Raw genomic sequence first — 26,184 nt, 5'->3', positions numbered from 1 at the left:
GAATTTCTCAAGAGGTGGAGAAAGCATAGAGTGCATCAATCTATAAAATACAAACTTCTGCATAATTAACCAAAGCAGAAATTGAAAGATGTGCTTAACAGAGACTCTGAATATTTCTTATGGGTTACAAATACTACCATTATCTGCCATTTTTCCAAAGCCCACAACAGAGACAGTATTTTCCCTGGAGAATCCACAGTCTAGTAAAAGGACAGAACAACAACAAAGACACTGGGTAATCTCTAACAAACCAAACTGATGACCAGCCTGGAAAGAGGCAGTGAAAGCAATAATGAAAGGCAGTTGGAAAAATATATGAACAATGAGAGTGTAGTACAATAGTAAGAAAATTCAGGGTCAGGACTAAAGAAACTGAGAAAGGAAGAACAAAGATATAATGGAAAAGGAATCAACAACAAGCCCATTCAATGGGAAAAGATACGGATACAAGGAAAAACAATTATAATTGGCTCAAATGTATGGGTAACACCTTGATTTGTAACATCCATTTTTGTTGGCATAGCTAGTTTAACTCTTCTCATCCTACCTCACATTGATTCCCAATTCCTCACTAAAACTCATCACCTTTTAAAAGATGATAACGTAACCAATGACAGAGAAGAAAAGCAATACTGTCAATGAAATTCACAGAAACGATCAAGGTTGAATTAACTTTTTAAATAAAGGTTTACTGAAATATGACAAACTTAGAGAAAAGCACACTAACACACAGAAGAGGTGTACAGGACAAAATACCTTGAGAAATGTTGCCTCAGGTGTTTCTCTTGGTTTATTTGCTTTAAGATCGGCAGGATCTTAAATGCTACTCTAAGATGCAATCTGAAAGCAAGGTTTACATAACCCTTTCTTTCAGTGTTGTTTGGTTTTTTCTAACTGAACATTTATGATAAACATTTTTGTCTAAGGGTCCAAGAACTCTATCACTTAAAATGGACTTCTAACACCTTGCTTTTCGCATACCTTAGAGGATCAAAACTACACTACTATTACAATATGAGGTATCGAAATTTGCCATTTGAAATAGAAGCCAAGACCACCACATTTAAAGAAATAACCAAAAATAAGGTCCAACAAGTTTTCCTCTCAACCTATTTACTCTGCTGTGCCCTTCAAAGGAAAGTTGAATACAATAGCATTAATCATTCCAGTTTAGGAAAAAAAAACAACAAAAAAACCCAAAAACGCCTGTAAAAAGTTTTGAGCAAGCAGCTCTAAAATTGGAGGAAAAAGAAATAGTAAAACATTAGAGCCTTTCATATTTAAAAACAAAAACCTGCAAGTAACAGGAAAAAAAAAGTTAATCCTCTGCATGAATCTGTGGACTTAAATTATAAAAAAATTGCATACAGTTAAGAGCATTTCTGGAAATTAATTAGGTAATATGGAAAACATTTAGCTTTCCAAAATATTAGAGGGTGTATGTCGAATTGTGCTTTTGTAATCAGAAGTTAATTACAGATTAATTATAGCGCTAATAATAGTGTCATTATCATCACTGCTAATTGCTTTTTTGTTTCTCATTTCCTAAGGAAACGAAGCTTAATAGATTATGTTGACTGTTATTCTACCTACAAATTTGGAATCCAGTGGCCAATGTCATCCAGGTTCGAATAAGTCTGAAAGATTATTCAATTCATACAACTTTCACAAATATTGGTGGTTACCCAAACTGCCTATACCATATAGGATTTCTTCTTCTGAAGACATGCACTAAACTAACAATGAAGAGAAGCAACTAGTTATTATAATGCTGCTGTAAATGTGTGGGTAGGGGATAACAATGTTAGGAACAACACACGAGCTAATAGGAAACCTAGCTTTATTAATTCTGTTTTTCAAAGAAAAAAAAAATCATGGGTCCTGAAAGTTACATAAATGAAAAATTAAAAATTCAGAAATAACATGGGAAGTAAAAATGCTTTGCTGTTTATCAAACAAAAAAAGGATGGCAAAGCAAAGGACATAATTCTTAAGACCGTTAACATACATTGAATCCACAACACCTGTTTTCAGAAACTGTGAATATTGCTTTTGTTCAAGGGTTATTTCTGGAGATGGTGTTATAATTAGCCAGACAGACTCAAGTGTACAGTTGCATCAGTTGTTCGACATTGTCATTTACTACTGTTTAAAGGCCATTTACTGAATTAGAAGAAGTTTAAGTACAATACCTTGTAGCCCATTAATGATAGAAGTAATTTCTATTGATTTAACTGGAGCTTGTTCATTATTTTTGGCTTCAGCGCTGTCAAGTTTGGACCCAGTCTCTGGTGATGTGCTCGTGTGAAAAGGTGGTTTTGACAAACGTCGCAATTTACAGTTTTTAGGAGAATACTTCTCTTCCTTCTCTTTGTCAGTTTTATTCTATGTGAAAGAAAAGATTCAAAACTCTTCTCATTTGAGCATACATCTTAACACAGATTACACTTAAGCAATGCTTACAGTTATCTTAAACATTTAACCCGAAAAGGAAAGCTTTCCTGTTCGTTTAAAGATTACAAATACCTTTCTATGGCCCATGCCAAGACATTTCTACTGAAGACAGGAACTTTGTCAGCACTAAACAAACAGGAAAGAAAACACAGCCAGCACTCTAGGAGCAGTGGCACCACAGGGTGCCAGGCTTGGCTTGGCAGTGCCAGGGCAGGGCTACAGCACCCTGCTCTGTCATACAAAGAACAGGGAGTTCTAGAACAAAACTCAGGTTCCAGAGGTGCCAAAGTGCTGTGGGGCAGGGGGGGCAGGAGGGAGCGCTGACATCTGTGACAGAAGGAAAAGCTTCCTTGCATCCCACTGCCCAAGGAATATATCATAACCTAAGCCTAAATATTGGTTTTAGAAGAATGAATTTTGAAAGAAATGCTATGAAATAAAATGATAGTTACATACATATGGAGTAGTCATTGGTTTGCTCTCCAGAATCAGCAGAGGGAGCTCCCAAATCTCACCACCCAGAGCTGGGTCCCCCCCACTGATGATAAAATGGATCCCTCTCATTTATTTTCAATATATGTGTACATTAATTTAATTAAAAAATATAGGAAAGCAGGAAAGAGAAACTTCCCCTCCCCACCCCAAAGTGGAAAAAAAAAAACCCTGATGAAAAAAGTTTTAGTTTTGAGAAGGCTAGGAGTTGCTTTTACCATCAAGCATTTGTAGGCCAATCAAAACGGGGGGGGGGGGGGGGAGAAAGAAGAAAAAGGGAGAGAAACTACCTTTATTTTCTTTCGATGCTTAATTTTTGGTACATTTTTATCAGCTGGTCTCACTATCTTGTCTGCCTTTATCCATTCATCATACCTAAAAGCAAGAAAAAATTGCACACATTTATGGTTTTAAGCAGATAATCATGACGTCATAAGAGAAATTAATGGAGGAAAAAGAAAATTATTAGCCATATAAAAACTGAATTGGAATTTGAATAAAGAAGTTATTTGTGTACTTTTCAGTATGTGAAGTTTCAGCAGAAGGTTCAATTCTTCATATGCTGGGACATACAGGACGAAGTTATTTTACACTGATGGGTAAGAGTGAAAGTTTCTATTTTTCTAGTCTGCACTGAACAGTAAGAAATCCACATATACAGGTAAAAGAAAACTACCAGAATGATAATTCTGTATGGATCCTCAAGAATTTACATACTGTAAAACCTTAACAATAAAATAAATTTACAACTACATAAAATGTGACCAGTTAACAAATATAAACTCTTTTGAGACTGAGTGTCTGCAAAGTGGTATCTGAAGTGACTAACACTTAGGAGTCACTAACTTTTGAGTCACTAACTTAGCACTAACACTTTTCAATTTGTTTTCAGTTAAAGGTTTCCATTTTATATCAGAATGATACTAGACAAAAACATTCTAAATAGCACCAAGATATTAACAACAGGTGCCTTATTCTCTAAGGCTGGACCTGTTAAATACAAATCCAAGACCAGAGAAGTACATTATTAGTGAGACTATACTGTAACTAGGGTACTGTACTTGCCAGTTTCATTGTATATTTCTGAAAAATCTCAAGAATTAATTCAAACAATTTTTTTTTTCTCCCAATAAGGATAATATGCTGTCCTACTTCAGCTGTGAATTCAAGAACCATCTGAATAAGAAATAGGTCAGTTAAAAATTAGTATGTATTAACTTTTGTCTCAAGGTACAGCCACATAAATTCTGATCCCCCTAGGTAAACATGAAAACAGATGGGAAGAAACCAACTTTAAAAAAAACAACCACCAAGCAAAAAAAAGACAAACAAAAACAACAAAAGAAACCAACAAAAAATCCCAAACCACACACACGCAGAGAACTAATACAAGATGGAGCCAAGCACAATGCACTCATGACCATGCTGGCTTTCCAGCTGGCCTCACATGATTACCATTTTTATATATTCAACAACTGCTGATACAGTCCCAATTTAGCTTCTTTGCAACTACTGCCAATTTCATCTACAATATTGACATATAAATTTAAAAGGATTAGAGAAAAATATGCAAGTTTCCAACTTGCTTTCCTGTATCCTCTAAGTTAAGATCTATGCAAGGAATTCCAGAAGCTAAATACTGTGTTTTATTAACTTAAATTTCACATAATAATACAGTTTTCCAAAACAATTTCTTGGGTTTTTTCCCCCCCCATGTGACAATAAAAATCACAAAATCTAGCAGCAGACCATGCAGACTACAACATAACAAGATCACCTATACTGCTGCAGATACAAGCTGTAATTGTACTATTATCAGGTAACATGTAGGTGAACAGGCTCAGATTTCTCCCCAGAACTGAAATACAACTCTGCAGAGTAATTTCCAGTATCGAAAAGTCCCATATTCTGTGAGACTGTGGGAAACCCTATTTGAAGTAATCTTTCTTCAAGTCAAAGACATGCTTTCTAGAAGGAATTTCACTAAGTAGACTGCTAAATGGACTTTGCAACCCACATAAATGTAAGAGTATTTCATTAGGTCTAAATCCATGCAGGAAAACAGCACTAGGACTGGACAAATACAGGGTGAAAAGTGATTATTCTGACAGTGTCCCTTCTGCCTCAACCATGTTGCTATAATACAGAATTTGTATTCTCTCATTCTATGCATTTCCAATAAGAAAACAATCTTCCTCCTATTCAAAGTCTGCGCACTGCACACACTATCCATGACTCAAGGTAATGGCAGTGCCTGTTGGGGCAACAGCTGATAGACTAGAGGGCATACTGAAGCAAAGGAGAGAGGAAGTACAGGATCTTAAGAGAGTATGTGTAGATACCACAAGGTCTTAAATGTTACATACTAGAAGCAGCGGTCACAACTCCTCATCTCAAGGAGCACAAATTGAAAACCTACGCGTGACAGAGTTCCTGGCAGGAGCATATCCTGCTCTACTCCTGACTGCACCTAGAACAGCAGTCAGACCCTGGAAGGAGGCCCAGCATCACAGAAGTCTTGAATATTCTCCAGGGAATCAGATCCCCACGCTTCACACCTTTGCATGGCACAGCTCTTTTCACTACTCACACATCAGACACATTTATTTTGCCTAAACCTGTGACCACTGGACCCCAGGCTGAAACAGATCCTGCAAAACAGATACATTCCAAGTCACAGCTGACAACCTGACCCTAAATTACATTCTCCTCTACTGCATGACAGAGAAGCACTCTGAAAGCTGTACAGCGCACCACATGCCAAGCTGCATCTGAACCGTGTGTGTGACCTGTACTAGAGCCTTTCTTTATAAGAACTGCACCTTATTAAAATAGGAAAACTTACTTCATCTCTAATCTTGCTTTAGACAGCCTGTTCACAAAACAAAAGAAAACCAAAAACATTATGAAAGAAGGTCTTCAGCTCTCATTACAAGAAGTATGTGCTTCCAGAAGACCTGGGTTGTTTTACTGCAGTGCCATCTTCCACACTTGCTTATCTCAACTCCCTAAAGTGAGCAGCTGGGTGTGGAGATGAAGGAGGTAAGATGGGGAGATGTTCCTAGAAGAGTTTGCACAGACTTGTTTGAGAACCAAGAGGAGGGATTTGTAAGAAATTATTATTTACTTATTTTTAAATAAGGTTTCATATGAAAACTTGGAATGCCTTCAGAAGAAACATCCCCTTTGCCTTACCAAAATGAAGACAAAGATGAGCCAGTAAGGAATGAATCTTTTCTGCCTTACTGGTTAAAATGAATGCCTGCCAGAAAGGTGGGTTTGAACTGGAAGGAAGGAATAAAAAGGAAAAAGGGAATAATGAAATGAATAGCTATATAGCAGAAAAAATAACTGGCTCTTTGCATAAAAGTATGTACTAATTCTATTACATCCATATGCACTGATTGCAAGCTAAAATAAACCACAACACATTCTCACAGGTTGCATAGTTGATCCTCCACAGAAGTGCTAGCGGGTAAACAAGGAAGAAAGTGTACTTTTCCAGCCTCTAGATTTATACTAGCAAACGTACCACTTTCTCAGGAAGACAAGTGACCTCAAGGAACTAGCAAGCCTTGGCCAATTCACTGAAAAGTTCCAGTATACTGTCTGTATCTGCTAACAAGGAAGAATCAAGTGTTCTTTCTGGCTATGATCAAAGAAAGGAGATTTAGTCTTATAACCAAATACTGGAATATTAGATGAGGACTCTGATTTTTTTATTTTATTTTAGTAATTCTCCTGCCCTTGACATACACTACTCTCAAGAACCTGAAATTTGGCTACAAATGTTCCTTTAATTTGAGTGGTTGACTGTTAAGTACAAAATTTGTATATTATTATTAATGCTTCAACAAATCAAGACAGAAATTAGCACTTTCACATTCAGACTTCTGAAGGAAAGAAGTGTCGAAAGTAGTAAGTCTTAGTTTTAAACACTTGAAACATTCAAGAATAGCATGTCTTGTGATATTATACCATACAACACACGGAGTTAAAACAACCTAAACTCTTTTTGAATATAAACCCTCTGCCTTTAATTACTGGGAACATACTGCAGAAGAAATTAAACTCAAACACTTATACAATGAAATTTTCTTTGCACTGGCAGCTGAAAATTAAAATTATGACAGAAGGAACTGGCACTGTAGGCCCCAGGGAAGTTTTAGTTCCATATAAAGCATACATAATTCAGAACATGACTGGCCTGTTAGAAAAAATAGTTTCTCTCATAGGCTTTTTCTGGCTAACATGTGGTAACATAAGCAGTTCTCTCTAACAGGGTAGAGATTTTTACCATTCCCTTTCACTACAAGTCAGGCTCCACTGAACACTACAGTTGTTTACCTTTATCAGAGATACATATCACCTGAATCTCAGGAGCCAACAAGATCCTTTAGCATAAAGTAGTGCATCTGTATGATGCTGTTAAGCTATATTCCATTTCTGTATTTTCTATTAAAAAAAAATAAATTCCACAGTGATTAGTGTCACTGGTTCCAGAGACTTTAAAAAAAAATAATTAACAAAGATGAAACCAAGTCTACCAAATTCCATTCCAAGCACCCCAAAGCATGTGCACACGCATGCACACACACACACACACACACAATTATTCTGAATCCCAGACCGATACTGAAGTTACCTTGTGGTAAGAAGTATTAGTAGTTATTTAGGATTCCTGCTCAGACTTATAGATTTGAAGAACAGGCCATTAAATAGCATACTGACCAAAAGGGGAAACAGGAAAGTCAACCTGAAGAGGCAGGACAATGACAGAATTAAGAAAATCCTGGATGATTAGAAAATCCTAGTTTGGTACATCCCATGACCTAATGTTACAGTACTTGTCACTGCTAAACACTAAAAGTAAACTACAATGAATAAGTCAAGGAGAGGAGGGAATTGATACCTATCCAAGTAAACCAGTGATTTTTCCAAGTTGTGACTAAGAGCCAAATCAAGTTATTACATCGTACGTGACTTGTTTTCACAATATTAAAATATCAAAAGCATTTAGATGCTGCCTTAAACTCAGGCTTACCCACTCTTACTGTCAAATCCAAAACTTTTAAGTAATTTTACTTGAATTAAAAAAATTAGCCACAGTAGCAGAGTTCACACACAGTCCCATAGCTAAAACCCAATCACTGTCAAGTTTTTCAGTGAAGAATCCTACTCTCCCAGCCCCTTTCAGAGGGCTCTTTTGAAACACCAGGTAAGAATATAAATGCAAGTCCTGCTGCCAAAAAGACTAAACAACTCCCCTCACCTCTCAAATGAGTGCAAGTTTACTAAAAATGCTTATCAAATATATCCTAGTCACAGAAATAATGCCTCTGATATCAATCCGCATATTTGTTTAAAAGGCAGAGTTCAAAAAACAGAATCTTGATTTCTCCTTTAAGAACCAGGGTGCCAGGATCTCCAAGGTGAAGGCTCTTTTTTGACTTCTCATTTCTTCAGATTTAAAGTGGTATTGCTCAAATAAAACTCTGATCATCTCAACTCATAGCATGTATAATAGCATAGTATTTACTCAAAAAGGAAAATAACTTCTGTGTTTACATGTGAATTCCAAAACAAAGAGTTTAAAAGCAAGAAGACTCTTGGAGGGGTACACAGTAATCCTCAGCGAGTAGGATGCAAATTTCTATAACTTACACTCCTAAGGAAGTCCTCCCCAATAATGATCGAAACCCTAGTCACATTCCAAATTCCAACTTGAACAGGCTGCATCTCCCCTAATATCTTGACTTCATAGCCAACTATGCTTACAAATGTTGCCTGAAGACAGTTTACGTGAAAGATCATATTCCTGCAGATCAATATATATGTAGATCAAAATCCTACAAAAGATCGATATCAAAACTGGCAATATTGAGATGTTCCTCCTCAGCAGTGGCTTAGGTGGTCCTGGAAATCACCAGGCCCAGATGCAAAGAGATATATTCAAGGGAGGGAGAGAAGTATCATGCTTCTGTAATTGTGACCTTTGCTAGCAGATCTTGCTAGCACTGAATAAATGAGATTTGTCCTGCCCTCTTGGTCAGAGGTAGGATGGTAATCAAAGTCCAGATGACAGAAGGTCACAAGAGCCTCGGATTTTCCAGAAGAGGAAAAATAAGTAAATAAAAAGTTGAGCAGATTTGCTTCAGGCTAGTTTTTTTTAAAGATCTATAAATACAGTAACAAAGTTTAAAAGATGACAGCTGAGGACAATAAGCAGATACACTGAAACTGAGGAAAAAAGCAGGAGACTCAGTAATTGGCTTAAAAGCCACTCAGAAGCTTTAGTCTTCTCTACTGTTTTCAAAGTTGCTTCAGATTTTAAATGGCAAAAAAACAGTCCAAAATGGCAAAAATATATTTATACTTCAACTTATTTCTACTAATGCTCTATTAGAGACAATAAAAAGCATATAATCCTGCATATATTAAGAAAAGCATAAGAAGCCACTAGGCTAAGAAGAGTCTTGTTTGGAAGCTTGAGGCAGCCACAGGGGAAGGAGAGGTGGGGAGGGGTGGAAATCAGATCTGAATGAAATGCAATTATTTGCTGCACACTAATTTGCCACTAAGAATCTTGTACTTCTCTTGTTAAATACCATACTGCTAGCATACTCTTTGCTTTGCTGAGAAGAGTGTGTATACAGACTCAGCTAAGTGCACTATTCAAATATTGTATGAGATAAAATTGGCTTAAGAGAACCAGAGGATGAATTTATGAAAGAGTAGGCTGTCACTTGTTGTATGGAGAGATCTAAAAATAAGATGGGGAATGAAAGAAGCCTTCTTTGAACAAGTCATTTTAAGATGATTTTCTAAGTAACTAGAGTACTGCATTTATATAGTGTTAAAAATCTAATAGTTTCATACAGTACAATGACCTTCACAGAAAACCAACACTGAAAGTTTAGGACTCCAGATGTCTATTCATTTAGTTTTTAAAATACACAAGGGTATTTTAGAAGTAATTCAAGAAGTAATCACTAACTAAAACTCAAGTTACCTCACGTTCCATCCACAGTAGTGCACCAAGTAAAGGACTTCTCCACCTTCGATGTCAGAATCTTTAATACTAGCTTCATACATTTTTTGATTTTTCCCTCGTCCATACCGCACTTGGACTTTCATGCCTGGTGGATAGCATTCAAACTCTTCTTCCTCATTGTTATTGTTGTCTTCTTCCTCCTCCTCCTCCTCTTCCTCCTCCTCTGCTTCTTCTTCATCTTCATCTTCTTCCTTATTCGTGTCATCTCTTGAAAGGTTTAAAAAATTGTAGAGTTAATATGAGATACTTCATAAGCTTTTCAGTTCCAAACCACATATATTGATAAATATCGTGGATGCATTAGAGACTGGGAAACAGCAGGCTCCAAATATGTGAAACTGCACTATGGCCGAGTAACATCAGCAAAATAGGATATAGCAATACACACAAAATCCAGTGACTGTAAGGTGCAAAAATGACTTGACTAAAAGAAAAAAAAAAGAAATCCATAAAAATCTGTATGAGCAGAAGATGTTCAAACTCATCTTTATATGATTCTTTCATGCAGTCCCTTTGTTTAAATACCCTTTTTTTCAGTTCAAACTCATCCTTCTCCATATAGAAAGTTCCCTAAATTCCATTTTTCAACCTGCAAGTTTTACGAGTGCTTCTTGAAACTTGCTTCCCCCAAAAATCCTTGCTTTATTATAATAATCTTTATTTCAACACCTTGAAGTGACTGCAACCAAAACCTGATTTTAGCCAAAAAAAAAACCCCAAACCACCTTTATGCAAAATTATTTAGCATATCAAGCAACCTGTGCTAATTGATGACCTTGGTACTCCTTGCCAATTATGCTAAAAGTCTTCTAAATATAAGCCAAACTTGCATTTAATTACTATACAAACACAGAAGCAGGTGTTCACCGTTTTCAAAAGTAAGCTAATTTGGAATACAGTTTTAGACTTTTAGACCAATTTTCAGAAACACTAAGAACCCACAAATCTTGCTAGTCTCAGTCAATGGCAGCTATATGGGATGCTCAGTGTTCTGAAAATTACCTCCAACCAGCTTAAAGAGGCAGACTACACTAAAAAGTTACTGGGGGAAAAAAAAATATCTTAAATAGCTTTACAGAACAGTATTATTGGCCCTCACATTATTCTAATCCCACACTCTGTGCAATACAAAACAGATTAGGGCCACTTACTAAATTCATAATAACTACAGACCACTAATAATTTAAAAAACCTGACACATGGAAAAGGTATGTTTGGATGCATTACAGACTGGGTAGGAAAAGATAAGTGCCGCTCCAAGTCTGATTCACACAAATATTTAAGTTAACCTCACAAATACAAAAGTCTGTATTAATAATCTAAATCTTTCCATGAAATTTTCAGTAGAAAATACTCAGATAAACCAAGCTACTTCCTCTCTGCGAAAGGATCAAATAGCATTTTAATTATTCAAATGCTTCTTTGTAGAAGTAAAACTGCAGTATTATTATCTAATTAGCTGGCAAAAGAGAATTTAGAACGATAAGCTAAATTCAACTGCAGCATAACCGCACTGATTTTATGAAATTACTTCAGAAATTAGTGTTGCCACATATATATATGCACACACATAAATATATAAATACATGTGTGTATATATATATATATATATGTGCGCACACCACAAGACAAATGCTAAAAATTCCCTTTGTTGGTGTATTAAATAAATCAAATCACAAAAAACACATCTATTCAGGTATAGATAGCACAGACCCGACAGTTTTGTTCTGGAAGGCCAAGATTTTCAATTTATTATATACTTTCAGTGGGCTACTTTGCTAGTGGTTAATACCAGAGTTAAAAATGCAAGATAAATGAATGAGCTTTGAAAGCTCACTTCATTTCCACTACATATCATATGGCAAAACTCACTTCCCAAAGAAATCATGAATAAAGATCCCCAAAGACTCAGATGAAAAATTCCTGAACAGAATTCCACAGCTAACAACAAAAAACACCAACCAGTAATTTAAATGCTTTAAAATTATACTCTCTGCTGCACTAAATAAAAACTCGCAGCTAATTTCAGCTTAACAGTTGTTATGATACAAAAGCTAAAAAACCTTGGCATCAGGAACAGAGGCACCGCTGCTCCAAGAACAAGATGAGCTCATGATTTCTCATTACTAACAAGACTTTTCAAAACTGTAACAAACCAAATTTTGCCAGAATTTTCCCCACCCCCCCCCCCAAGAACTAATGGCACAATCCTTGAATGCTGTCTGCAAAGAAAAGCATGCCTATGAAGGAGATTCAGGATCTTCCAGACAATGGCAATTACGGTGCCAGTGCCTCTTTGGAAGCTGAACAAGTTTTGGATTCTCTCACATCTTAATCACCCTATGGCTTCCTTGGTGTCCCAACAGATATTCTACAAAGACTCCATGACAATACCAGAGCTTCCCCAGAAGAGATGCGTGAAGTTGAGTAACTTGGATGGTCAAGTAGATGTGAAGAGCAGACTGTACGTAGGTGGAGGGAATGTCAGGAAGCAAAAGCAAAATGGAAGCAGAGATGGCTGCAATTAAAAAGAGTTCTAAGGAATGATTTGGTTAGCAATCATAAGCTGGAGATTTTAGGAAACCAAACAAAAGCAAAGAACATTCATCATTTTGGAGCAGAAAAAGCAGCATACTCATATAGCTCCTGGAACAACAACAACAAAAAAACCAACCCAAAACATATTCCAGTGGTTGCAAGGAAGAAAAGAGACTGTTTTACAAGGCCGTAAAAAGCTCAAACCTAGCAGTACAGATGAAGGAGATGCCATGACTGCCATGAAACAGAGGTTTTTAAGAGAAAATTGTGGTTGCAGCCATCCAGCGTGCAGTCACAACCTCATTTGTCCATGTATGTATGCAGGAGAACACTGGATTTCCTTTAATACTATTTAGCCAAAATCCTATGGGCAGGGCGGTGTGAAGAAGGAAAGAAACAAGCCTCTCCACAGCAACTTAAAAACAGTACCAAGCAATATTTGCCACAAAGCTGCAACAAATTGAACAACCCAAGCAGCAGCTGATGAAACAAGGCAGCAGCAGATGCACAGGCACACTGTACAAGAGACACAGCAATACAAGTGTGACTGTGTTCCAGAAACCAAAGTACTACCAGAAAGCTTGTCAGGAGAACTCGAAAGCACTTCCAATTACAACTGCAGACTAAAGAATACCCTCAACCCATCTCCCACGGAATGGGAACACAAACCTTCAGAAGCAGGAAATTAATGAATTAAAATGCAAAAAAATATTTGTTAATAAAGTAAAACCATTAAAACATTGACATCATACAAATACTGCTTATCATTAGTTCCAAAGGACGTTGTGAAATTGTTAAAAGGCTAAAAATACTGCAAGTGTTCAAAAATACACATAGGGCAGGTAATTCTCAGTCAATAGAAAGATTTAACACCACTGAGCCCATAATAAGGGTAAGTATATCAATGAATAGATGTTGTTAATAGATGAAATACCACATGTTATTACACCACTACTCAACCCACATTCTCTGGCACGAAACACAGCGTTGTCACAAAGCCTGGGTGAAACCTATAAGTCAGGATGTGATACAGAGCATGAAATCTGCCTCCTAGGATCCCTGTTTTGCAGCAAACCTAACCTTACTCCAACACATTTCCCCTGACACACCATGCTGGCACACACAGCAGGTGAGATGGCAAACGCAAGATTTTTTTTTTCAGGGGTTATTCTAAAACTTGAGGAAGCAAGATTATTTCAATTATTGGTTCAATTAAGTCATTACAGTTAATTGAACCACTAGCAGAAATAAACTCCAGTGAAATTGACACTTCAAGTTTAGCAATTAGCTTCTATTTTTGTTTCCCTTCTTTTTCCCCTTTTTTCATCCTAGAGCATTACTTAACCTCTACTTCACATAATACAGAGCTGGAAGATGTCGAGTCTCCTTCACACTCTGATTTTGTCAATCACAGCTGTATTAAGACGCCCTTAAGTTTTAAGGCAGAGAGGCCGTTAAGACCTGTACTTATGCCATGATACTAGAATCTCATCTTTAATTAAACAAAGTAACAGAACCCAAAAAAATTCACCAGTATTCGTTTTCCCTCTGAAGTTGCAAAGAAAACCTAAAAATAAAAGCTCCAAGGACTTCTGTCTACACACAGGGAAAATCTGAATAAATGCAGGTATGGTCCATCATTCTGAGGGAAGGGGAAAGGCACTAACTTTATCTGAATCACATCTGAGAGTAGTACATTACACGTCAACCATGCAAGCATGTACTCTGTAACCAGTGTGTCCTTCCACTGCTACGGAGAAGACAAATGAAAGAACCTCATGTTACTGCTTCTAATCATTCAGCCAAGTTTTGTTTTGTTTTGGTTTTGGTTTTTTTAAAGTATTTTGAAACATTTCTCAAAAGGATAATGGATGGTTCAGAAGTCTGGCTGAGGAGTAGAGCACTTTTCATTTTTATAGCACGGGTTCACACTCAGCTTGAAAACATCTAGTGTTTGATGAATGTTTTACGGGTTACCCATGCACTTAAGTCTCAGTGACAGCTACCATTGTTAATAACCTTTGTAGTAACCAGAAGCTATGTAAAATGTGATGAGAACCACTTTTTCCACATCAAAGACACCTCCCTTCCATTCAACGTGATGCACACACAGGACTGGTACATTTACACTGCTACTCTACCCTTTATTGTTGTGTCATTAGCGGCTTATTGCTGTACCAAAAGCAATCCTTACATATATGTATGTATCAGTGCATATTCTCTATTAAGGAAAAGAAAAAAAAAATCAATTAGACTCCATTTCTGAAAACATGACTATACAAAAACTTCCTTTCCAATACAAAAGCAGCTGTAATACATAAACAGAACACACATCACAAATAAGAGCATAGAAATATGTTCCTATAAATGAAACTATCCAAGTACGCTTCTCAAAAATTTACTTTTTTACATACACACCAACAATCTAGGATTCAGAGCAGATGTTCACACCAACTGTGCAATGAACACAACATTTCTCTCCTTTCTCCCAAGCTAATCAATTCCATATAAACCTAAATCAGACTGAAGAAAACTCTCTCAATATATAGTTCTCAAAACTAATCCAGAAGCTAGAAGATATGCCTTCTGTATGAAATCTCCTTCATTCCAAAACATTTTAACCTTCCTGCTACCATTTTAGATTCACCACCATAAAGCTTTGATATGTCATTTTAACAGATAAGGAACTGAAGAAAACATTGCCTCTAACAATCTGTTATCTCCCATATGTGAAATGGAGCTTTGACTATTACATAATCCCGTTGTAAATGGCTTTCAGAAAATCCCCATCAAGTGTTTCCAGAAAATTTAACGCTTGTACAAATAGAAGCCATCACCAGCACAGGCACAGCAGGTAGTCACCCTGCCCTACAAGGGTAATAAAACCTAGTAAAACCCTCCATGTGAAACAATGCCCATCTTAACCTAGTTTTCAGCTACTGCTTTTATTACTCCTAGCTCTCTCCTACTGCTTATAGGAGGGAAAATGCTATTACTGCATGTAACAATACATATAACAGCTCTAAGATTAAGATTTTTTTCCCTTGCATGTGAATGAATGGTTTAACTCCATTCAAGATTATTAGCCAAAGAGGTTTAGCATTTTCTCCTTTTGATACTGTCATTGACAGTACCAATTCCCAGAAAACCATACCATGAAGACCTAAACCATCAGTATGAGACAGCCAAAAGTGTTTTGGTTTCTAAAGTATTCTTTAAGAACGTTTGTTCATGCATTCCTTGGAGGAAATAAAAAAGCAGGCAGTGTTCAAGAAAATAAAAAACAAAAAATCCAGTAAGTTTCAGAAGACTAAGCAAGAACTATTTGCGAGTACTGAAAATAACAGCCTGGGGGTAAGGATCCAGAGATGGCAGCCCCTCCTGGTGTTACGGTTAAGGCAGCACCTCAGCCAAAAGAAGGAAAACACATGAACAAAACCTCTTACAATCTTTCTGTACTGTAACTGGGATTACTTCAAAGAATTTTGCCTGGTCACCTCAAAATACAAGTACTACCAATATATAAGACTGATGCAAATTTTTGTTGGAAAGCAAAAATTATTAACTGGATTTTGAGCACATAATCTTTCAGTTCAGTACAAAGTTCCTGACAGTTGCCTGTCCCAGGTGCTTTAGAGCAAAGTGTTAAAAAAAAACCACCAAACCAACAAAACCACAACAACCACAAACAAACAAAAAACCAACAAAAACCCCTTGGAGTTGAATTAATCATTTGAGAAAAAAAATTCTTACTAGTATTGGCTAACTAGCAATTAACCTACACTTCAGTTCACAAATTGTATCTACTATGAAAATTTTAAAGACTTACTTTTTATTTTACTAGCTTATATTAAAAATGCCACACCTTTTAAAAACTCTGCTAGGCTCCTGGCCTCAGTCTCTTGGGAACACATTTAACTGCCTACATTGTTCATTGTGCAGAAAAGCCCCTTGGTTCTCAATTTGTTGGCTTTTGACTCAAGTCTTTGAATAGTTCCAACGGATACTGTTAGATGCTACAAAGAAAAGTTGCACCAACTACGCAATGTTACATTTGAAGATGTTATTTACACAACATCAAGTTAGCAGAAACTTCAAAATAAGGAGGATTTTAAACTTTCTTGTTTATTCATTGGGCAAGAACAAATACTTTTTTGTACATTAGGGAAAAGGACAGGTTTACAAAGCCATTTCTGTAAAGATCCCTCTGGGACAGACCAATGAGATATAACACATTCTGGCCTGTTTTTACGACTAGAAGCTGCACGACACTGTATCTAGCGCATGCATCTCCCACTAGCCACAGAAACAACAAGAAAAGCATGTATAGAACAAGGGGCAAGCTCCCTTTGAATCTCTATTCTCAGTGTTCACAGACACACAAGCAGGCAAGAAACAGGCACTCCAGCGAAGAAAGGAAGAGAACCACTTTCAGCCTTTCTTCCTCTTCATCATATTGTTAAAGTCTGTGCAGAAGGGACCACAGGATTCAAGTGGTAGCAATCTCAAAGGGCTGAGACACATGGAATTACACAGAAGAACAAAACCTGTGGAAAATAAACAACCCTGGCTTCTAGTAGTACTTCCTGAGATCTGGAAGCTAGGAATTAGATCCAGCCCACCCAAAAGAAATTCAGCAAGAAGAAACCCAGAAGTTTGTTTGCCCTCTTGGTTCCTTGTGTCTATACACAAATAAGCTACATGAAGATGCCCAAAGTCCTACAGACATAAATTCAAATAGCAAACTCTACAAGTTTGCCCTATGTAATATTAGATTTCATTTGTTCGGCTATTTGGTTAAGGACTGTGAAAGAAGATGGTCCATAGCTTAAAAGAGGTTCCAGGAATACATTTGAAATACACTGACAAAAATTCAGTCCACAATGATCTATTTTGATTACATTTTGGGTATTTTTTGTGTGTGTGATTCATTCCCCACCTACAAAAATGCATTTTTCATTTTGTATTTCAGTTCAACAAGGAACTCAAACTACAGCATTTCTCCCTCTGTATAACCTTTGCCACTTCTACCCATAAAGTTGGGGATAGGGGGAGTTAATCTAGTACAACATCCCTCTCCACCAGCATTCCAGGCTCACAAAACCCCTTTATGCCTTTATAGTATAATCGCTAAAAAACATTGTTTAGCATTTAGGAAGACAGTGACATTCTTAAAAACTCTTTAAAGCTGATAAAAGTGCATTTTGTACTTCCTATCAATCTCTGAGGGAAGAAAGGAAAAGTAATCATGCTAACCGCACTACTACAGTACTACTGCTTATAGATACTTACAGACTGCTGCCACAAACTGCTACAAATGTTTCATTTTTGTAAGTTTAACTTATTCCTTGAAACATATCCCCAGCACTGAACACATCACCACCTACATCTATTTTTAGAGCTAGGCTTTCTATTCTAAGCAATTTGTTACAATCTTTCATGAATCACAATAGCAAAATACTAGTTAGAAGAGTTTTTACTGGATGAGAAAAGCGCAGAGAAAAGAACTCAATCGTTTACAATCAGATGAATTGGGGAAAATTAAGAGGAAACAGTATTTTCCACAGTTTTTTGTTGTTTTCATAAATAAAATACTAAGAAAACTCATAACAATTTTTAATGTTATAAATAACCCAAATAGATATGAATCGGGATAAAACCAAAATGAAACAACAAAGGATTACTGAAAAGCAAATGCACCTTATACATTTATGTACCATTTACTACAGCAGCATGGTAAGTATTAAGCCACTGTACTTTCCAAGTAGATAAATAAAACACAAAGTAATGTCACAAACATACACACATACAAATACACAATTTAGGGAACTTCAAAAACTGCTATTCTCTAAGCAGCACAAAGCCTTCCATCTATTTAGTTACATATTTTTAAATTAGCACTGTAAAAATCAATCTTTGATAATTCTGAAAGTCTAGCAAAGCTGTTACAGTACAACTCATCTAGTTCACCTTAAAAATGGCAAATGTAACAAATTCCAGCAATTCGTCTTTTAAAAAAGAAAAATTCACATAGGATACAAATGAAATCACATCCACAGAGACAAGACTCTTCTAACAAAGTTCAAGTAAACTTGATTTTTCTGTATTCCACATTTCTGAGTTACAAAAATGGCCAATGTAATCTCACTGTAAATATTTAGGAAAACAAAAACATTTTACAGAAGGATCCTTCCAGAATCTGTTATATGGAAATCAAAACTCTTAATAAAATAAAAAAGAACTATTACCAATAAATCAGAAATCAATATACTGAACTATGCCATACTGTTACAACTCTTAATAGGGCAGAAAAAGCATTAAGAGTTCATGATGTTTAGACATAACATTAAGACAGCTGATTTACTAAATAGCAAAGACTGCAGGAATGAACAAGGGAATTGGTGGTCAGGCAACAGCTCGTATTAAGTATAAAAAACCCCATCCCTGATATGCAGATTGCTGTGAAAGTATAAGGAGGTGTCATTATCTGCTTTCCCTCTTGTAATAGCTTCTCCCTTAAGCATCTGTTACTGTTTGTTGTTGAAGACAAGATACTGTATTAAAAAAAGACACCTTCAGTCTGACCTGTAACAGCCATTTTTATGTTCTTATCACTTGAAATCATACTGTATAAGGGTGCTAAGTGCAAGAATATAAATTGTTAACACACTGGGGATTAGTGAGGACTATATTCTGTTTTAAACTTCACATTTTTTTTGTGTGGCTGCTTAAAAACACTTGTGGGGTTGGTTGTTTTTTTTCACTGAAACAGGAAAACCTGCCCGTTCCATAAAGGAAATAAGAGATCACCTGCACATAATCTGTTGATTACATGGCCCTGAGCATCCCTATTACTTCAATCTTCTACTTCCAAAACTCCCATCTGAAGGACTGCACAAGAGACTCCTGCAAGTATCACGCCTACTCAAAGGCAAAGCTGCTACTGAGCGATGCAAGGTACATCCATCTTTTCCCATGTTACTTATAACACACCACTGTCCAACAGCAAAAGCCAGGAACTGCAAGTTTGTGATATACTTGTACCAAAATTAAGTAGACAAATACTACTGGCAATGGCTGCAATATTTTTGCCTTAAATCAAATAGTCACCTGGGCCTTATATATTCTTTTCTCACTCAGCTTATAAATATTTAGGCCTGGACCCTGCAAAAACTTAAGCTGTTTTTTGGTTTTGTTTTTTTTTTGTTGTTTGTTTTTTTGTGGGTTTTTTTTTTTTTTTTTTAATTAGATCCACAAACTTCAATGGCCATAACAATGACAAAGTTAGGAACACATAGGTCTCTGGAAGAGACAAGTCTAATTCCCAACAAGGACGTCAGATTTGAAGTTCACATTACAATAGTAAAATTTAATGAATGCACATCAGATGCCTTAACTGATTATAAACAGCGTAACTTACCCTGATTTTTCTTTTTCTTCAGCATCTGCATTTATGGTAGGGCTTTCCATTTCTTTAATCTTCTCCTCCTCTTTATCTTCTAGTTTGGTTTCATCTTCAGTTTTGATTACATTTAAGTCCTTTTCTTGATCAGGCTGAGTATACACAGAATCTGGCAAATTTTTTTTGTTTCCCTAAGATAATAAAACCTTTAGTTAACTTGCAAGATGAAATAAAAATACAAAGGATTTAAGAAAAGGCAGACAAAACGCACTGAAGTCATACAAATAAAAATTTCTAGAGTCTAGTGCTTGTTCTAAAATTATAACACCTCCACTGTTTTTTTCTTCTGAAAACCACAAGCTAAACATAACAGACTTTGAAGTTGCAGGCAGTGTCCTAGCCAGTTTTCTCACAATGATACAGGCATGCTGCTCTTACACCTGAACTCCAAAGCAAACCCTAAGATGAACACTTAACAGGGTGTCTTTTCACTTATGATGCAGAGATCAGTACTGGCCTAACTGGTATTCACCCCAGAACTAATACCAGCAGACAGACCAGGGCTGGCTGCCACTTACACGCAAAAGCATTACAGCTGTGCTGCACGCTAACTTGAGGAGCTACACTGCTTCCAGAGCAAACTGCTAAGCCTGCACCGTGCAGCACTTCAACTTATTGCCCCGGACTTCGTTTGCTAAAACCACTGAGTCAACATTGGATTTTGAAAACCTATAAACATTTGCCTCTCTGGACCACTGAACTACATCAGACCACTGTGTACACCATACGGCCCAGGTCTTTGTAGAGCTTCACTGGTTTCACTGGAGCAGAGAAGTAAAAGCAAGATTTAGGAGGGCTTAGAAGCATAGCTAAATGCAAGTAAAAGTATCAGCACTGTAAGTTAGTTGTGAGCACACATTACCCAGATCAGGATAAAGCTGCACACTAATTAGTCTCCATTTGACCTGGGATGCCCCCAAACAAGTGGAATCTTGCAGCTGCTTCCTAACAAGTCAGACATTTTGACATCATGATGCTCAAATGTGTTGTTCTGAATTAGGTTTACAGCACATTTTTGTCTTGCTTTAAATACATTATGGAGATTTCAACCTTGACATGAATTCAGTGTTATCAACACACTACCTGACTTTATAAACAGGATATAACATGAACATTAAAGTATTTTACCAGAACAGAGGGCTTATTTTCTTTACTTTCATTATCATTCTCAGCTAACTTTTTTTCTTCTTGTACTATTGCTACTTCCTCCTGCTTGCGCTCCTCCTTATCCATTTTTATTTCTTTTACATCCTGCTCTGGTTCTTCACGTGTCTTCGATTCTTTCTCTTTTTCACAGTCTTTACAAGGCTTGCTTGTCACTTTCTCTGGCAATGCCATTTGAAATTCAATGTTAGCTGATGTACAGTACTCTTCAAAACCATACAGATATCTAAAAGAAAAAAATTGCTTGTGAAAAGCAAGTTTGTTTCAAGAAAGAACATGCTACCTAGCAGAAGCTAAACATGAACAGTATGTTTAAAGCCTGAAAACCTGTATTATAACCAAAAAGTTACAGACTTTTACGTATATTACCACTACCACAGGATCACTTCCATTCATTCTAGGGCTGTTTTAGCACAAACTTAATAGCTTTATTACTTACTTTTTGTATGCACATTTAACATTATATCCTGCAGCTGAATTCAATACAGGGATCCCCAGATCTTGATAAACTTGCTTCCACACTGCTCCACTTTCAATCTGTTAAAGAAAATGAAGTCAAGGTTTTTGAATTAACTCACTGACACAAAGACGACTAAGTCGACAAAGTTTACAACTTTGGAAAATAATTATAAGTAACTTCCTCTGATCTATAAAATTACTATTTATCACACACACAGTATTTCACTGTAATGCAAACTGTAGTCTAAGTAACTACTTCAAGCAATTTAACATTTCTGCATTTCAATAAGCCACAGCAGGCTTTCCTCTCCAGGTGGTAATAAAACAAAAGAAAGGATATAGAGATCAGAAAAATCAGTACATCATTTTTATTTTATACTTAAAATAATTCTTAACTCAGAGCTAGAACTTTAATTAAATTGAAAGAAAAAATTCATTCAAAGCATTAACAATACTCAGACCTGGCAGTACTGCACCAGAAACAGTGGCTACTGGTCTTTCATTATGTCCTTAATATGCCCTTTGGTGTCACAGTTTTGTGACAGTGTGATATGTTCATTTCTAACCATCTGTGAAGGTAAAGCAGATGTACTGCAATACCCAAGTACAAGATCCTCTCTTGTGTATCAGAAAGGTATCACTGCACAAACATACCTCCTCAACTGACAGGCTAAATTTATGGGAAGGAGTCCAAAGCAGTAACAGAATCTGCTTGGCCATGAATTCCGTATGCTTCAATTACTGCTCCAAGACCAATCCCACTAATCCCAGTCAGCAAATGCTTCTATATACTGCCCAGAATAGATAGGAATTAAGGGCCCCGCATCAGACCTTAAACGAGATTACTTGTCTTTGAGATTTTATTGAGCAGTGACTCTTTTCACTTTCTGAGGTAACAACTTTACCAAACATTTCTTGAAATATCATAGAAACACACATGCTGGCTGATTTTATGCAGCAATAATTAAACATGCTGAGTAGATGTGGCATTTATTTAGAATGTAATTAGTTTCTGGTTCCTGTTAAAGCATGTTTTTCAGAGCTACAGGGTGTCTTACATAGCTGTAGTATTCAATTTTCCTACGTCTAAAGCTCCTGTGTAAGACTCTATCACTAAACAAAAATAAACAGCATCCTCAGATTTTACGGCTCTGGAATACTCATCATACCAATACTCACATTATCAAATCCTCCAAGCTTGTGTACAAGTCTGAATAATTTGAAGAGATTCAAATTTCTATATCCTAATACAGGTCGTTTGTTAATAGGAGTCCCTGTGAACAAAGACAGTTATTACAGCAGTTTGAAGTATTTTTTTCAGAATAACATGGAATCTACATCATATGCACTACTACACTATTAAATACAGTATTGTAAATCCCTCCCTCTGACCACCTCATGCACGTGGTGCATCAAACTAAAACCCAAGAGTCTTAATAACCCATTTTCCCTGCAGTTCATTAATGTAATTTAATTCATACATATGCATTCTTCCATATATTACTGAACATGCACAAATGATGCAACTTTTCTTGCTACCTATATTATACATATTTTTATTTCACCCACTGAAACAATTACATCTAAAAATACCAGCGCAGTCCTTTTACTACAATCGAAAAAAAATACCTCCCCAAGAACAAATCCCACAATGCTTCAAAGAGCTGAAACTTCCTATGCTACTGTACTAGCAGTAGCTAATACATTGTCAACTCTTGTAAACAGTTCAACTCATCTTCACATGTAATTAAAAAGATATTAATTTAACTAGTTATAATACTAATTTAAATACAATCACCTTCACCCCTGCTTCCACAGACATTGTACTTGCAGTGTATGAATACCCAGTAAAGATTTGATATAATAAATGGCATTTGTTTTTAAAAACATTTCAATCTACCTTACCGATAATGCTCATGCATTTAAGCGATCGGGACTCACACAAGAAAAGTAGCACAAACTAAATGCTTTTTCCCATGATCCTAAGAAGTAGGGGGTGGTTAAATTTTATTTTATTTAAGTATTTTAAAGTTATTAAATTGAGCATATACTTTAATATGATTGAGGATATTAAATACTTGATTATACACACTCTAAGGAGAAAATATACTAGGATATATGAGGTATTAAAAATTCATTTCTGGAACCAGGAATAAGTGACTGTATTTTAGGAGAAGAGTCAAGTGACAGACTTATCTTCTAAGGAGCGGGGAAGTCAGAAGTGATGAGTATAGTCTCGCTGTTTCCAAAACAGAACTGCAAAGCACTACTAGTTTACAGACTCAATTCTTTAAAGTACTGCTAAGCAATACATCTATCTTCAGCTTCTACAAGTCAAAGATTAAGATGCCTACCTCTGTCTTCCATGAATTTGTATAATTGCTGAAGAAAGTTCTCTCGTTCTTCGGGATACGGCTCTATTTCCTCCTGTTCAAAGTAATGCACACAAGCAAATTATCACCATTTTGAATTACAATCCTTCATTAAGAAACATATGGCAGTTGCAATTTAGGTTCAAATGTTCAAGGTTTTTTTTACTGTAGTCAGCAACAGGACACCATACAAAGAGAAGCATGCTCTCAGTACTATGCCACGTGGAAGTAAGTTTTATAAACTACAAACAGTTTTTAAAAATATATAAAACAATAACTGTAGAGACACACTGAAATTGGATTTTTGATTGATCACTGAAGTATGATAACTGATATCATAAATCAAGATGTAGTCTCAATTTTGTTCATTTATGCAGAAAGTCTGGGAGACACCACTATTAACGATCAAGAGATTATATCAGAAATCTCAGGTTTATTTCTATTGCAGTTAAGTGATTCCTTGATGACTGGATACATTAAGTCACTTTCAGGGATGAAGTGAGAAAATAGGGCTTGCACTTTCTTAGGAGTTCTAATCCACAGTACTGGCAAACCACAGCCAAAGGCACTGCATGCATACTGCCATGGGGTACCGCCTGAATACATAGTGAGCAGAATCAATCCCAGAACTAAAGTAACAACGGATATTTTGGATGTTCAGTTCACTGCATGAATAAACCTTTGTATTAGATTTACTTAGATTAATAAACAGTGTAGTTTCATAACAAAGCACTATGGCTTATTTTATAACACCTCCTAATTTCCTTAGGAAATGCAACTTGCCACAACCAGTAACAATAAGATATTAATATAATCAGAATTCTTAGAAATTCTGATGACTAAGCTACTTCAAAACAATATGCCAAATATAAGTTAATTAATTTTCTGCATACTTTTTTTAATACTACCTGTAAAGTTTCAAAGAATAATTAAAGTTATTGAGTAAATCTAAGAGAAATTATTTTTCTTGATTGTATTTTCATTCTGTGTTTATCTTCTCCATCCTTCAACAGCCTCCTTATACTAAATATTAAAGCTTCACCTACCCTGAAGCAAGGGGACAAAATGTATTGTCTTTAAAGTTACAGCAAGACAGCTGAGGAATCAATAGAAACAGAGTATCACCATTAAACACAACAGAAAAGAAAAAAAACAACAGAAAACTAAAAAACCCACAACATCTGCCAAAGCTATTTAATAGAGATGGATGGCTGAAAATAAGGTCAAGGAAGGCTATAACTATTACCAGTGAGTAGTATTTTTACTTATCCTGTACTACTACTACTCCATTAAATGCACTTGGAGGACATATCAGAGCAAACAGGCAAAAAATGAAGAACCAGTATTCATAATATGCTGAAACAGTTGTCATTTAGGTATAATTATCAACAGAAATGCAATTAAAACATTCCACAGTCTTGCAAAGGCAATGCAAGAGGAAAGTCTCTGCGACGGTCATTATGTGATGCACATCTACCTGATACCTAGTATACCAGCAAAGTTGAGAGCAGGCTACTTCAATGAGCAAGAAGGAAAGGCTGGGTAGAGAGCTGCAACCAGTAAACTAGATACATCCTCACAGGGTGGGGGCATCGGACATCAGGCATATCTAGCAATTCTTCACCAATAGGCACAAAGTGATGCTGCAGTCTTGCATATAGTACAGACAAACGCCTGGTTAAGAACATTCACATTTCACAGGCAAAGGTGCTAAAGGAAACACTGCTGGCAAGCAAAGGATTCAGCTTGCAATCGTAAAACTTGAATATGACCATAGAGAACAAACAACTTAAGTGGAATCAATACAGTTTTGGAGTTTGCTTTTGTTTGTTTTAATCTCATATGACAGGTACTTGGAAAGGACTTTTACCAGCATACACTGGATTGTGGCAAAGAGATCATGAGCACCTACTGGGTTTCTCATGTTCCTCACCAACAAGAGAACACCTACCATAAGAAAATGGTCCCACAAAGCATTTAGGGGAGAAGGGGGTGGTCATTGAACTAAATCTTCAGGAAACCCAACAGAGGGTTTAAGAAGGAATGTATGCTTTCTAAATATTAGGGGAACTAAAGCAATGGTGATGAAGAAGCTGATTAAAACACTGCCACTCCTTTCTCACCATAAGATCCAATGCCTGAAGAAAAAGTTCTAAGAAAGCGTGCTAAGGGGGGAAGCTTAAGACCCT

General features: G+C 36.4%; 1 protein-coding gene across 2 annotated transcripts in view; it reads right to left on the bottom strand.

Moving 5' to 3' along the window:
• Nucleotides 1-26,184, bottom strand: part of ARID4B (AT-rich interaction domain 4B) — a 93,677-nt gene that overhangs the window by 11,773 nt on the left and 55,720 nt on the right. Inside the window, exons 12-19 of one of the 2 annotated variants that reach the window (XM_049831538.1) lie at nucleotides 23,978-24,050; nucleotides 22,803-22,897; nucleotides 21,604-21,701; nucleotides 21,129-21,390; nucleotides 19,959-20,131; nucleotides 9,959-10,207; nucleotides 3,237-3,321; nucleotides 2,193-2,385 (exon numbers count right to left, since the gene is read on the bottom strand). In XM_049831538.1, coding sequence (XP_049687495.1) covers nucleotides 2,193-2,385; nucleotides 3,237-3,321; nucleotides 9,959-10,207; nucleotides 19,959-20,131; nucleotides 21,129-21,390; nucleotides 21,604-21,701; nucleotides 22,803-22,897; nucleotides 23,978-24,050 — 1,228 coding nt within the window. The remainder of the gene's footprint in view (nucleotides 1-2,192; nucleotides 2,386-3,236; nucleotides 3,322-9,958; nucleotides 10,208-19,958; nucleotides 20,132-21,128; nucleotides 21,391-21,603; nucleotides 21,702-22,802; nucleotides 22,898-23,977; nucleotides 24,051-26,184) is intronic. The other variant, XM_049831539.1, reaches the window with a different exon arrangement.

Source organism: Accipiter gentilis, chromosome 28 (assembly GCF_929443795.1).
Source record: "Accipiter gentilis chromosome 28, bAccGen1.1, whole genome shotgun sequence".
NCBI classification, from domain to species: domain Eukaryota; kingdom Metazoa; phylum Chordata; class Aves; order Accipitriformes; family Accipitridae; genus Astur; species Astur gentilis.
Note: the sequence above shows the minus strand (reverse complement) of the source record. Positions and strands in the feature narration are given on the sequence as shown.